Below are 13,763 nucleotides of genomic sequence, written 5' to 3' on the forward strand. Positions count from 1 at the left end.
TTCCGATAAGCCCCCCGCCCGCAGACCCCCACAACCACCGGCCAGTGTTGTGGGAATGAGGCCCTTGTCCTCATCAACATGGGGACAAGGTGTTTTGGGGGGCTACCCCAAAGCACCCTCCCAATGTTGAGGGCATGTGGCCTGGTACGGTTCAGGAGGGGGGGCGCACTCTCATCCCCCCTCTTTTCCTGCGGCCTGCCAGGTTGCGTGCTCGGATAAGGGTCTGGTATGGATCTTTGGGGGGACCCCATGCCGTTTTTTTTTTTTTTGGCGCGGGGTTCCCCTTAAAATCCATAACAGACCTGAAGGGTCTGGTATGGAATTTAGGGGGAACCCCACGTAATTTTTTTTTTTTTTATTTTAGCCGGGGTTCCCCTTAATATCCATACCAGACCTGAAGGGCCTGGTATGGAATTTAGGGGGACTCCCACGTCATTTTTTTAAAATTTTGGTTCGGGGTTCCCCTTTGGGGAATTCCCATGCCATTTTTATCAATGAACTTCTATGTGTATTGTCGGCAATGCAATAGCCGCGGGTAGTTTTAAATGGGTTTTTTCCTTCAAAATGTCATTTTGCTGTCAGACTGTTCTAAACACAGGAAACATGCGCCCCTTTACAGGCATACTATAGACACCCCCCAGGTACGAAATTTAAAGGGATATTACACTTTTATTGTTTGACTTTAAGCATTATTAAAATCACTGCTCCTGAAAAAATGGCCGTTTTTAAAACTTTTTTTTGCATTGATCCATGTCCCCTGGGGCAGGACCCAGGTCCCCAAACACTTTTTATGACAATAACTTGCATATAAGCCTTTAAAATTAGCACTTTTGATTATTCATGTTCGTGTCCCATAGACTTTAACGGTGTTCGCGTGTTCGAACAAACTTTTTTCCTGTTCGCATGTTCTGGTGCGAACCGAACAGGGGGGTGTTCGGCTCATCCCTAATAATAGAAATGAAAGGTAAAACATTTGTGTATAGATATAAAATAAATCCCTTTATAAATACCTTTTCCCGTTTAAGTGCTTACAATCCCTCTGTTCTCAGCTGCATGGAGAGCTGTGGGTGGAGAAACAACAATACACTGATCTTCCTAGTGAATGGCTGTGCAGGGGGGAATGTCAGCACAAGTCTGATCATTGGAGGAGAGCAGGCTGAGTTCCCAGCACAGCTAGAGTTCTGAACACGCTGTGTTCTCCTGCTTAGTGTGGTCATTTTTTAATAGAAAAGCAGAGGAAGGTATGAACACCAGGGACTTCACACAAAGGAAGCGATACAAAGAGAACAGGATACTTTCTCATACAAGTACATGGTACAACAGGCTCATATCAGGAATATGAAATGTTGGGTTTACATATTCTTTAGCATATGTTTTTCAAACATGTATTGTATAGATGTTTGTCTCAAGATCCATTTTAAAGTTTTCCTTCAAAAAACAACCTTTAACAATTTTTGGAAAGCTGGACTCCAAGCTGGCCCAAAAAATAAAAGGTTGCTGACCCCAATCTCCTCCTTCTCATAATTGCATATAAAGGATATAAGGCTTGTTTTTTTTCTTGGTGTGAACATATAGAGGAATACTTACCTTATACCATGGTCGCACAGGATGCAGTGCTCTAGTCTTCTTTCACCCTTGATATTATCTCACTGTTAGTTATGCATTGTAAGTGATAATGTCAGCAGGAGGGGCAGTGACATGACCAGAGAAGAGGAGAAGCTTCAGAGGGAAAGTTGTCTCTACTGGTCAGAGGAGACATTTTCCCACCATGGTAATAATAATAGTGACAATGTCATGTATTGTGATATCTTTATTATTGTAGCAGATGGACTTATTACCTTTAGGTCAGCTTTCTTGCAAGGCACCAGATACAAATGAGTCCGATATTCTTTGACTTTTTCCAAGTGCGGACTCACTACACAGAAATATAGAAGAACCATCCCGGAAATTGAAATGGATTTCTTCCTCTGTGTCCAAAAGGAAGTTAACCGAAACATTGCACCGGCACGGGAGAATGTGGGATTGTCCAACACAATGTAAGATGAATTGATGCTTGTTGGGGATTTAAAATGTAATTTTCCATCTTTAAAGTGGCCATATTTAATGCTGGATTTGTCCTTACCAAGACCTGTGGATTTAACAAGAGCAGTACATAAGTATCTGTAGTACATATCATACCTCCCAACTTTTTAAAATGGGAATGAGGGACACCTATTAGCAAAAGTATGTAGGCATAGGACACAAACCCGGCCATGCCCCCTTAAAGGAGAATTATACAAAAAAAATTTTAAACCCACAAGTGCTTTTTCTTTATCGTACATCACGGGACACAGAGCAGCTATAGAAATTACTATCTGGGTTATACACCACCTATGGGTGAATGGACATTGGCACACCACAAAGACAGGAAGTCCCCCTCTATATAACCCCTCCCATACAGGAAGTACCTCAGTTTTTTCGCCAGTGTATGTAAGGTGGATGGTCACTGATGTGATACATGTTCTCTTGGAGCATACTTGGAGGTCTGGCTGGTTCTATTAAGAATCATGGACTTCAATCGGATCCATTCGAAAAAGCTGTCAGCCAAAATGGATGGTACCCAAGCCTCATTGGAAGGAGAGAAGATTCCTCGAGGTTTGCCTGTAATGCAGCCTTACAGTGCTAGCCCCGCGTAATGAACCCTGTGCAGTGTTTGTTCTGACCAAGGTGCTTTCCTGCAGGGTGCTATACAGGTCCAAGGGAGTGGACCCCAGATTAAGGGGGGACCCAGTCTCTGAAGGTCTTTTAGGACAAAGCTCGCCGTGATGGGTGAAGATTGGACTCCTGTTATGTTCAGAGTCCTGCAGCAGGAATGGTAAGTCTGCATTTTTGCAGTTTCTCTTTTTTGGAAAAAAAAAAAGAGAGAGCTCTGACTGTCTGTTCTCCTGGTGGCCACTGGGAGCAGTGTGCTGTTTAATCATGCTATGTACTTCTTAGTCATGTGGGCTGCTGTTTCTCCTCCAGCCACTAGAGGGCGCAGGCTCACTCAGTACGGTCTATTTGTATATAGGCAGGAAGTGGAAGGGTGGCCATGCCATGTGGCAACAGGTTCAGCAGGCTTCTGGAGACATAGCAGCAGCCCATGGATACTAACAAAGTGTGAGTATTTACTATGGGAGAAATGTGTGACAGACAAGTCATGATTATATGCTGCATATTTACTGCTTATCTGGGGGGGACTGTACAACTGTAAGTCGATACACCCCTGGATGTTTAGCAGTTCCCTTTAAATTGTTGACTGCTCGGTAGCCAGGTGCAGCATAATATACATGCTGGCAAACTTGTTGCTTAAATACATGTTTAACTATACACGTTTGCAAAAACATGAGCATGGGTGCATTTTAAGAAGTTGTATCTCCAGTATAGTGCATATATGCTTGGCTAAAACCTGCAGGACTAGTATGGGGCCAACTGCAGTTAAGCAGGTGCATGCTTGCAAACTAGCTGAAATGCACGGTTGTTGGAACGCATGGTTGCTGGAACGCATGTTTGCTGAAACGCACGGTTGCTAAAGATACATGTTTTTACATATTCGCATAAATATACATGTTTGCTTAAAGATACATGATCATGGTTGCACAATGATGCATGTTTATTCATATTTGCATAAATATACATGGTTATACATGGTCGCATAAAGATACATGGTCACATAAAGATACATGATTGCATAAAGATGCATGTTGATACATGTTCGCCTAAATATACATGGTTAAACATGTTTGCATGAAGATACATGATTGCATAAAGATACATGGTTGCTTAAAAATGCATGTTTAGACATGTTTGCTTAAATATACATGATTATACATGGTTGCCTAGGATACATGGTTGCATAAAGATACATAGTTGCATAAAGATACATGATCGCATAAGGATGCATGTTTGCTTAACCGTTTGCCGACCGGCTCACGCCGATATACGTTGGCAGAAGGGCACGTACAGGAAGATTAACGTACCTGTACGTTGCCCGCCGCGGCCTCCGTGAGTGTGATCGTGGGTCCCACGGACTTGATGTCCACGGGCATACCCGCGATCGTCTCATGGAGAGGAAGAATGGGGAAATGCTAATGTAAACAGGCATTTCCCTGTTCTGCCTAGTGACAGGACACTGATCACAGCTCCCTGTAATCGGGAGCGGTGATTAGTGTCGTGTCACACATAGCCCCTCCCCCCACAGTTAGAATCACTCCCTATGACACACTTAACCCCTACAGCGCCACCTAGTAGTTAACCACTTCACTGCCAGTCACATTTACACAGTAATCAATGCATTTTTAATTGCACTGATCGCTGTATAAATGTGAATGGTCCCTAAATTGCACAAAAAGTGTCCAATCTCTCCGCCATAATGTCGCAGTCATGATAAAAATTGCTGATCGCCGCCATTACTAGTAAAAAAAATTATTAATAAAAATGGCATAAAACTATCCCCTATTTTGTAGACGCTATAACTTTTGCGCAAACCAATCAATAAATGCTTATTGCGATTTTTTTTACCAAAAATATGTAAAAGAATGCGTATCGGCCTAAACTGGGGAAAATTTTTTTATATAAAATATATATGAATGGTCCCTAAATTGCACAAAAAGTGTCCAATCTCTCCGCCATAATGTCGCAGTCATGATAAAAATTGCTGATCGCCGCCATTACTAGTAAAAAAAAATTATTAATAAAAATGGCATAAAACTATCCCCTATTTTGTAGACGCCATAACTTTTGCGCAAACCAATCAATAAATGCTTATTGCGATTTTTTTTTTACCAAAAATATGTAGAAGAATGCGTATCGGCCTAAACTTGGGAAAAATTTTTATATAAAATATAATATATATATATATATATATATATATATATATATATATATATATATATATATATATAATTTTTTATATAATTTTTTGGGGATATTTATTATAGCAAAAAGTAAAAAATAATGCGTTTTTTTTCAAAGTTGTCGCTATTTTCTATTTTTTTGTTTATAGCGCAAAAAATAAAAACTGCAGAGGTGATCAAATACCACCAAAAGTCAAATGGTCCAGGGCTTAAGTAGTTAAATATATATGGTTTAACATGATCCCATAAGAATACATGGTTGCATAAAGATACATGGTTGCATGAAGATACTTGATCACATAAAAATACATGGTTGCATAAAGATACATGATCGCATAAAGATACATGGTTGCATAAAGATGTATGTTTATACATGTTTGCTTAAATATACATGGTTATACATGATCTCATAAGGATACATGATCACATAAAGATACATGGGTGCATAAGGATACAGGGTTGCATAAAGATACATTGTTGCATAAAGATGCATGTTTATACATGTCTGCATAGATACATGTTGCGTAATGTTGCATAAACACGCTTTACAAGCGCATGCTTGCTTATTGCGTAAACACTTGTTTCCATGGGCACATATTGCATGAATGCGTGTTTACAGAGATGCACGCTTTTATATTTCGCCTAAATGCTTCCATAATTGCATGCTTCCATAGATATATAGAATATTGCTTAAACACATGCTGGCATGTTTTCATTTGTACTGCATACGTATGTTTATTTACATTAAGCTGTATACATATGTACTTGTTTTCCTGGGACTACATACATATGTGCTTATTTGCATAGGACTTCATGCATATGGGCTTATTTGCCTGGGACTACATGCATATGTGCTTGTTTGCCTGGGGGTACATGCGCGTGTGCTTATTGGCCTTGTACTGCATACATAAATGCATGACTGCCAAGAATACTTGTATACCTGCATGTTTGGATATCTAGGTACTTGAATACCTAAGGGGTTGTATAGAGGTAAACCAACATTATTTTAGGCCTGCATCCTTGGAGGACTGTATATTAGGTTGGCTAATATAGTTGCTGCGTTATTTACCTGTTATACCAGTTAAATGGTTCCAGAAAAGAGAGGCAGTTGGGGGAGGCAGGGGCACCGCTCTCAGATTCAAGGATCTGACGGTGTCCACATCTCCCAATGGACAGTGTTGTCGGGTGCATCTGAGTCACTGTGGTGTTTGGCATTGCAGTGTTTCCTGTCACATTCATTTTTCATCAGACTGCAGCCACATCACCTTGATCATGCCTGATCTTGGTTGATTGAAGCCTAAGCAGGATCAAGCCTGGTTGGTATATAGATGGGATACTGCCTGGGAATACCGAATGCTGTAAGCTTTCCCCACCTGGGTGAGGGAGGCATCTGAGGCTGCTGTGTTTTGAGAGATCTCAGGCCAGAAGATATTAGGGCAGTCTCTGAGGTGGTTTGTTCCATTTTTAGCCAGCAGAAACCTGGTAGGTTAAGTGCACCTCTTAGGACTGTCTGGGTCTGTCACAGAGTTGTCAGTCTTTTGCCTTGCATTTGCTCTTGGAGCAGAAGTTATGAGCTCATTATTGTGAGACAATTAAATGGTAGCAGTTCCAAAGCCAAATAGGATAATGAGGTCTATCTTAAGATCTCAAGCCACTGAACATCCTTCTGTTTCAGATAGGCTAGACTGTTCAGTGATGACCTCTCTGCAAAAGGTAGATTTCTGGGTCCATAATCATCTGTAAGCGCACATCTTCATGTGGTGGTTTGTTTCCAGGTTCATCAAAGATTTCTTTAATTGCAGTGGAAAGCCGTTTTTTTTTTAATCTTCCCTTTGGGTTGACCACAGCTCCGGAGGGTTCACAAAGCGTCTAGCCCCAGTGCTGGGCTTGTTGAAGACACCTCAATACTCATTACCTCAATATTCTTCCTTTTCAGGAATTTGGAAAATAATAACCACTGATGCCATTTTCTCTAAGTTGATTTGAGGCTGGCTACAGTTCAGTGGGCTTGGTCTCCGCAGGAGAGAATACTGTCCAATAGCTTGGAATTTTTGGCCAGTATGCCTTGCTCTGGTTTATGGGGCAAACCAGTTGTAGGTTCAATCCACAAATGTCTCTGCAGGTATATATATCAACTACCAGGGCGGCACCAGAGGTCATACAACTCAGGGAGCTGAACCACATTCTGTCTGGGACAGTACAAGTGCTGTCTCTATCGCCAATACATATTCCAGGGATAAAATCGTGGCAGAGGGAACTCTGCAGGGGAATCTACTAGATTCAAAGTTCTACAATGGTTTGGGATAGGTGTGTCCGGGACAAGAGTCCCACTGCCAAAAGGGGTAGATGTACTGGTAACACCTAAAGGTCCGGTTCTCCCTTAGTTGACATTTTTTCCCTGGTTCGGATTCTGCCACATCTTTTAGGAAGAATCCGTGAGGCTGTAACACTGATATTAGTGTTGGCCAAATTAGCCTAGGGGGGCTTGGTACACTGTCATAGGACACTCCTTGGACACTCCCAGTCCAGCGGGACCTGATGGTCTTGAGTCCTGTATCTCAGCGCTGTTTAGCCCCTGGAAGCCAGCTTCGAGAACTTCAATTACAGGACTTGAAAATATTTTTATTTTTTTTGCTTGGGAGTGAAGCCAGGAAGTGGCCCCCGCAGAAATATGTGAGTGGGAGATTTTCTTTTTTCTTTCTTCAATCGGTAGAGGAAAGGAGTTTGGCCTTAAGTACCGTTAAGGGTCAGAGTTCGTCCCTATCCAATTTTTTCCAGGGGCCGTTGTTTCTCACTCCTTGTATGATACCTCGTACAGCATGTAACTTGGACAGTCCTACCTGTCAGGCCATTCTTGTGTTCTTGGGACTTGAATTGATCTTGACTGTCCTTGCAGAGGCCACTTTTTGGACCAATTGGGTGATTCTGTTGGTCCTTTTATCTCAGAAGGTGGGTTCTTTGGTTGTTATGACTTCACAAAGTGGAGTTTCAGAGTTGGCGGCTCTTTCATGCAAGTAGCCATTCTTGGTCTTGCATCATAAGGTGATGTTGCGTCCTCATCCATTTTTATTGCCTAAAGTTGTTTCTCGTTTTCACTTGAATCAGGACAGTGTCTTGTCTTTTATTTTTCTCCTAATCCACAGTCGGCAGGAGAAAGATCGCTACATACTCTAGAGCATGGAAATGCAATTAGCGGACCTCCAGCTGTTGCAGAACTACAAGTGCCATGAGGCATAGCAAGATTCTGACAGCCACAAGCCTGACATCCAAAGTCAGAGGCATGATGGGACTCGTAGTTTTACAACAGCTGGAGGTCCGCTAATTGCATATCCCTGCTCTAGAGGTTGTTCAGGCATTCAGGATCTACTTGAGTTGTCGGCACAGGTCAGGAATCCTAATTTGTGCTGCCAGAAGTGCAGGTCAAATATTTAGCAGTAGATCTGCCAGTTTATCAATGATGCCTATGGTTTAAATAGCAAAGACCCATTTTTTTCTTGGGAGAGATTCTCTACCAGTTGTGGGGGAGTATCTTGGGCCATCCATCATCGGGTGTCAGTGGCCCAGGTGTACAAGACCACTATTTGGTCTTTGGTTTATACATCTACAGGATTCTTACCAGGTCGATGTCAATTACGTAGAAGATACTGCCTTGGGCCTCAGCATATTACAAACAGCAGAGTAGGTCCTTCTTTGGGGGCAGTTTCTATAATGGTCCCTTCCCTCAGGGGCATTGCTTTGGGACATCCCAGAGAGTAATTACTATAGCTACTCTGTGTTCCATGATCTATGATAAAGATAATAGGATTTTTCCTACAGTTTACCTGTAAAATACTTTTCTTGGAGTACATCACAGGACACAGAGGTCCCTCCCCTCTTTTTGGGAATTGCTTGCTACAAAACTGAGGTACTTCCTGTATGGGAGGGGTTATATAGAGGGGGTGTCCATTCATCTATAGGTGGAGTATAACCTAGATAGTAATTACTATAGCTGCTCTGGGTCCGGTGATGTACTCCAAGAAAGGGATTTTACAGGTAAGCTGTAGGAAAAATCCTATTTTTTACCACTACTATTCCTGGCTACTGGTGGTCTGTAACCTTGCCTGATCACTGTCGGAGCTTCTTCTACCTCTGGAGCCACTGAAAAGCCAGAGCCCCAGCTGGCAGCATCTGGTGGGGGGGGGGGGTCTGGATTTGCTCCTCCTCTTTGATCTATAGATGCCCAGTTTCTGGACCTGGTTTATCTCTTGGGATCCCCCGGCTCAGGCCCTGCTCCCTTTTTCTGGCGAATTGTGTGTGTTGGTGGTTTTTGTGTATCGATGACTTGCATTCTGTACAGTACATACGGATGACCCCTGCACTCTGTATATAGGCTCAAGTTTTAAGCCACTCCCTTTGTTAGAACAATTTTGCCACAACTAGACTTCAGTGAGGCTCTAAATTTTTGCACCCCTGTAAAAGGGACCTGTCAGATACTGTATGCTGTGCATGGTCCCATGTTTTCTAATTGCGGACCTGCCTGTACCAGGTAAAGAGTTGCAAGTCAGTGGCCAATGAAACTGGGAAACAATATGACTTTCTGTCTATGCTCATACATGTCTTGTTGTTAGGTGTCCATGAAACATTGGCCATATAATATATATATAAGAAAGGAAAGGGTGCACATTTATACAGTCAAAAGAAATTGTCTTTCCTGATGACAAATTGCAAAATTGACAACAGCCACACAAGGGGGGTATGCTTTTCCTTCTGCATAAACATTGCCAGAAATTGAGCATGGTTAAACTTGCATTTTATGTGTCTTGTTTTCAACCTTGCTAACAAGGAGCCTGATTAATTTAAATGAATGAAATACACAATACGCTATTTACTGAGGCACACCTAGTGCATTCATAATATACGACCTACCTTCTAAATGCAAATAATGTGGCAAGTGCACACTGGACACCACACTGGGCTCAACAGTGATGTTAAACAGAAAACCAACAAGTTCATAGCCGCTGTCTTTGATTTGTTTCATGTAGTCTTTGCCATATTCCAGCTCATATTCAATTGTGACTGGAGATTTCACCTGGAATTTTATCCCCGTCTCCGAAAAGCAGAAAAGCTGGCCAGATTTGAGTTCAAGCCTAAATAATACCAAAAACATATATCACTCTTAGGTAGGAAACTGGGTGTGTAAAGTATATCTATAGACACTATTACATACACATAGTGCTACTAAGATATCTGCTTCTCATCTTACCTGTAGGACTTCCCATGAACACTTGGAGAAATGATGTTGCCTTCCTACATCAAAATAAAAATGGATATTAAATATTGCATTTTCAAGCAGCTTTACCAAGTTAAAACTCAATAAACCCCGACCTTTGTTTACATTGTGTCCGTGCAGACTGGGAGATATTATTCGGTGACAGACAAGTGAGGGGTTTAAACATGTAAGTGAGCAGTGAGTGTTTTCTTTTGATTGGGTCAGCCATGGAGCATTGTGATTGATGTGGATCTGCATCACTGGATGATATGATTGTCAGTGGATTTACATTGTGGAGCATTTATTGTTGTTTTTTTTTTGGCTTTTTTAAATAAAGGACTTTATTTATTAAAACTGTGTGTGCGTTTTTTTACTCTTGACATTTTTTGAGTAGGGGGTGGTATCTTATTTTTAATGGGGACTTTCAGATTCTGATGAGCGCCCAGCCTGCAGACCCTCACAACTACCAAGCCAGAGTTGTGGGGAAGAGACCCTTATCCTCATCAATATGAGGACAAGGTGCTTTGCCAGGGGTGCATGCTCGCCCTTTTCCCTTCTTTCCTGGCTTAGCTAGGCTGCATGCTCAGATAAGGGTCTGGTATGAATTTTGGGGATTTTTTTTGAGTCCCCATTAAAATGTACACCAGACCTGAAAGGCCAGGTATGAATTTTGGGTCTTCCTATTTTATAAGCCATAATACTAAGCACATATATACATTTTTATATATTTTTAATTAATCTAAAAATTTGTGGAATTTTTTTTTTTTTGTACCAATACACACTTATGGAGCTCATCATAGAAATTGAGAAAGCCAAATTTAACATTTTACATGAATTTTACTCTTTGTTCCCAACCAATTTCTTCAGCCCCACCTCCCCCTATCCAGGTCACCATGGTAAATCCCTATGCAAAAAATTCTTAAAATTAGAAGACCAAATCTCCTCCGCCAATCAACATTGGTGGGATGGTTTTTTCCTAGAACAATATTTATCATATAAAATCACACCCAGAGGCTTGAGAGTGTTAAAACAGTGTTAACTTCTTAGACCCAGACCTATCCAAAGAATAGGCTTTTGTATCTGAATTCTGTACAGAAAAATGGATAAAAATTATTATTGCACAAAGAAAAAGGAAATATGAAACCTTGGTAGCTGAAATCAGGGAAACCTGCAGCGGCATCACACAACACATTGCGCAACTTCCATACACCTGGCTCAGGACACTAAAAAGGAACACCATCAGACAAGAAAATGACCTTATCCAAAACAAATTAGGAAAATTCAGGAGGGACATTGGTGACTATACTAACAACAGGGTTTTCTGCTGGAAGTAAAAACTGGTTGCTCCACCACCCTGGAGACCTGTACCTAGGTCACTCTTAACAGGTCCCTCACCGACAACAACCACCCAGCACTCCCACCATAACCCTTCACCTATCCCTGTTCCCCAACCTCTTCTCCAACTCATTCCCAAACCACAGCGAGTGGCAAAAACCAACAAAAACAAAAAAACTCATAACCCCCAGTCAAAAACAATGCTCACACCAGTCAACAATACTCATGCGGATCCAGATCCATCACCAGATACACCTTCAAACCCAGCGGTTGAACCAAACTCCACTACACTTTGCCCAAGTACTCCTTCTTTCAACACCAGGGTTATAACAAATACACAGTCCAACCTAGTCACCCCCCTTTTTCCTACTTCATCCTATAGCCCCACAGTGACCAACAACACAGAAACAACCAAGGATGATGATTTTTTAGGGTCAGCCCCCCCACTCGGCACCTTCAAAAGAAAGTACGCAAGAGAGGAGGAAGGGGGGCAGAGGAAAACTTAAAAGGAAAAATACGGAAAGTATAAAGATTTTCAACTTATCCACCCATATATTATCTATGGAAGGGACCTCACTCTTGAGCAAAGGTCTCACCTTTGCACCTACCATCCGCCCATACCCATTCATGTTATTCAAAGACCTTAATAAATTTATACGAGACTTGACAGTGAAAAGATTCTACAATATCCAATCCTCTCTGAAATCCCCACCTTCACAAGAACCCATTGAAACAATTAACCATGATGTCCTCCCAATAGATACAGACACAGATTCCTCCCTCATCTTGGACCCAGATGAACTCCATACAGAATATCCCTTTGCAGATATGGAATTGTACACTCAACACTACCAAACATCCCCTCCGATTCAACATACAAAATTCAAACCCAAGTCCATCTTCAACCCAGTACATAAAAAAGGCCCCTATCTACAGACATTCTATCAAGTCATGTATACCGACCTTGTCCAAATGTGTAAATCGGCTCCCAAGAAAAGAGCTAACCTCTCTAAAGCAGAACAGAAGGCCCTGGATGAGTTAACCAACAACCATAATATCATCATAAAGGCAGCAGACAAGGGAGGCGGCATTGTAATACAGAACAGTTCAGACTATCACTCAGACTATTATACGACACCAACACTTATTCCAAACTCACTCACGATCCCTTACCAGAATTCACCCAGAAAGCCACAAAATTAGCCCACAGAGCCCTAGAAGATGGTATTATTTCCAAAGCTGAACTGTCATTTCTCATCAAAGGTTTTCGTAAAACTCCCTATTTTTACCATTTACCAAAAATCCATAAAGACCAGTCCAACCCACCAGGCCGTCCCATAGTAGCTGCTATGGAGAGCATCACCAGCGGGTTTTCTATGTACATAGACCATTTCCTTCAACCCCTTGCGCAACACCTCCCATCTTATATTAGAGATAGTACCCACCTATTGGAGATGCTTTCCTTCTACACCTGGGAACCCACCTACCAGTGGGTATCCTTGGACGTTACATCTCTATACACTTCCATCCCCGACACAGTAGGCCTCAGAGCAGTAGAATATTTTCTCTCTGAGGACCTCCTCATCAATCCCAGACAGGCACAGTACATCCTGGAGGCTACACAATTCTGTCTAGAACATAACTACTTTATGTTTGACCACACTTTCTATCTACAAACGCAAGGCACTGCCATGGGTGCCAATTTTGCCCCAAGCTACGCCAACCTGACTATGGGCTACTGGGAACTACAATACGTCTCACATAACAACCCTTTTGCCGCCCATATCATATCATATCATATCATATCATATCATATCATATCATATCATATCACAGAGGACTGTGCTGGGAAAACTAATAGCCCCAGCACCACCAGATAGAGCCATGCTGTACCCACACCACCAGAGAGAGAGCGCCACGCTGTACCCGCACCACCAGAGCACCACGCTGTACCCGCACCACCAGAGCGCCATGCTGTACCCGCACCACGCTGTACCCGCACCACCAGAGAACCATGCTGTACCTGCACCACCAGAGAGCAACGTTGTACCCACACCACCAGAGCGCCACGCTATACCCGCACCAGCAGAGAGCCATGAGAGCCACGCTGTCCCCGCACCATCAGAGTGCCATGCTGTACCCACACCACCAGAGAGCCATGAGAGCCACGCTGTACCCGCACCACCAGAGCGCCACGCAGTACCTGCACCACCAGAGCACTACACTGTACCCACACCACCAGAGTGCCAGGCTGTACCAGCACCACCAGAGAGCCACGTTGTACCTGCACCACCAGAGAGCCATGA

The 13,763-nt window shown here is 42.5% G+C and overlaps 1 protein-coding gene across 4 annotated transcripts in view; it reads right to left on the reverse strand.

Annotated features, from left to right (window-relative positions):
- LOC141148386 (caspase recruitment domain-containing protein 8-like) overlaps positions 1 to 13,763 on the reverse strand; it is a 47,652-nt gene that overhangs the window by 18,360 nt on the left and 15,529 nt on the right. For all 4 annotated transcript variants that reach the window (XM_073635829.1, XM_073635828.1, XM_073635830.1 and 1 more), the window contains exons 4-6: positions 10,117 to 10,160; positions 9,780 to 10,000; positions 1,839 to 2,128 (exon numbers count right to left, since the gene is read on the reverse strand). In XM_073635829.1, the coding sequence (XP_073491930.1) occupies positions 1,839 to 2,128; positions 9,780 to 9,891 (402 nt within the window). In that variant the 5' untranslated portion in view covers positions 9,892 to 10,000; positions 10,117 to 10,160. The remainder of the gene's footprint in view (positions 1 to 1,838; positions 2,129 to 9,779; positions 10,001 to 10,116; positions 10,161 to 13,763) is intronic.

This window comes from Aquarana catesbeiana, linkage group LG06 (genome assembly GCF_042186555.1).
Source record: "Aquarana catesbeiana isolate 2022-GZ linkage group LG06, ASM4218655v1, whole genome shotgun sequence".
NCBI classification, from domain to species: domain Eukaryota; kingdom Metazoa; phylum Chordata; class Amphibia; order Anura; family Ranidae; genus Aquarana; species Aquarana catesbeiana.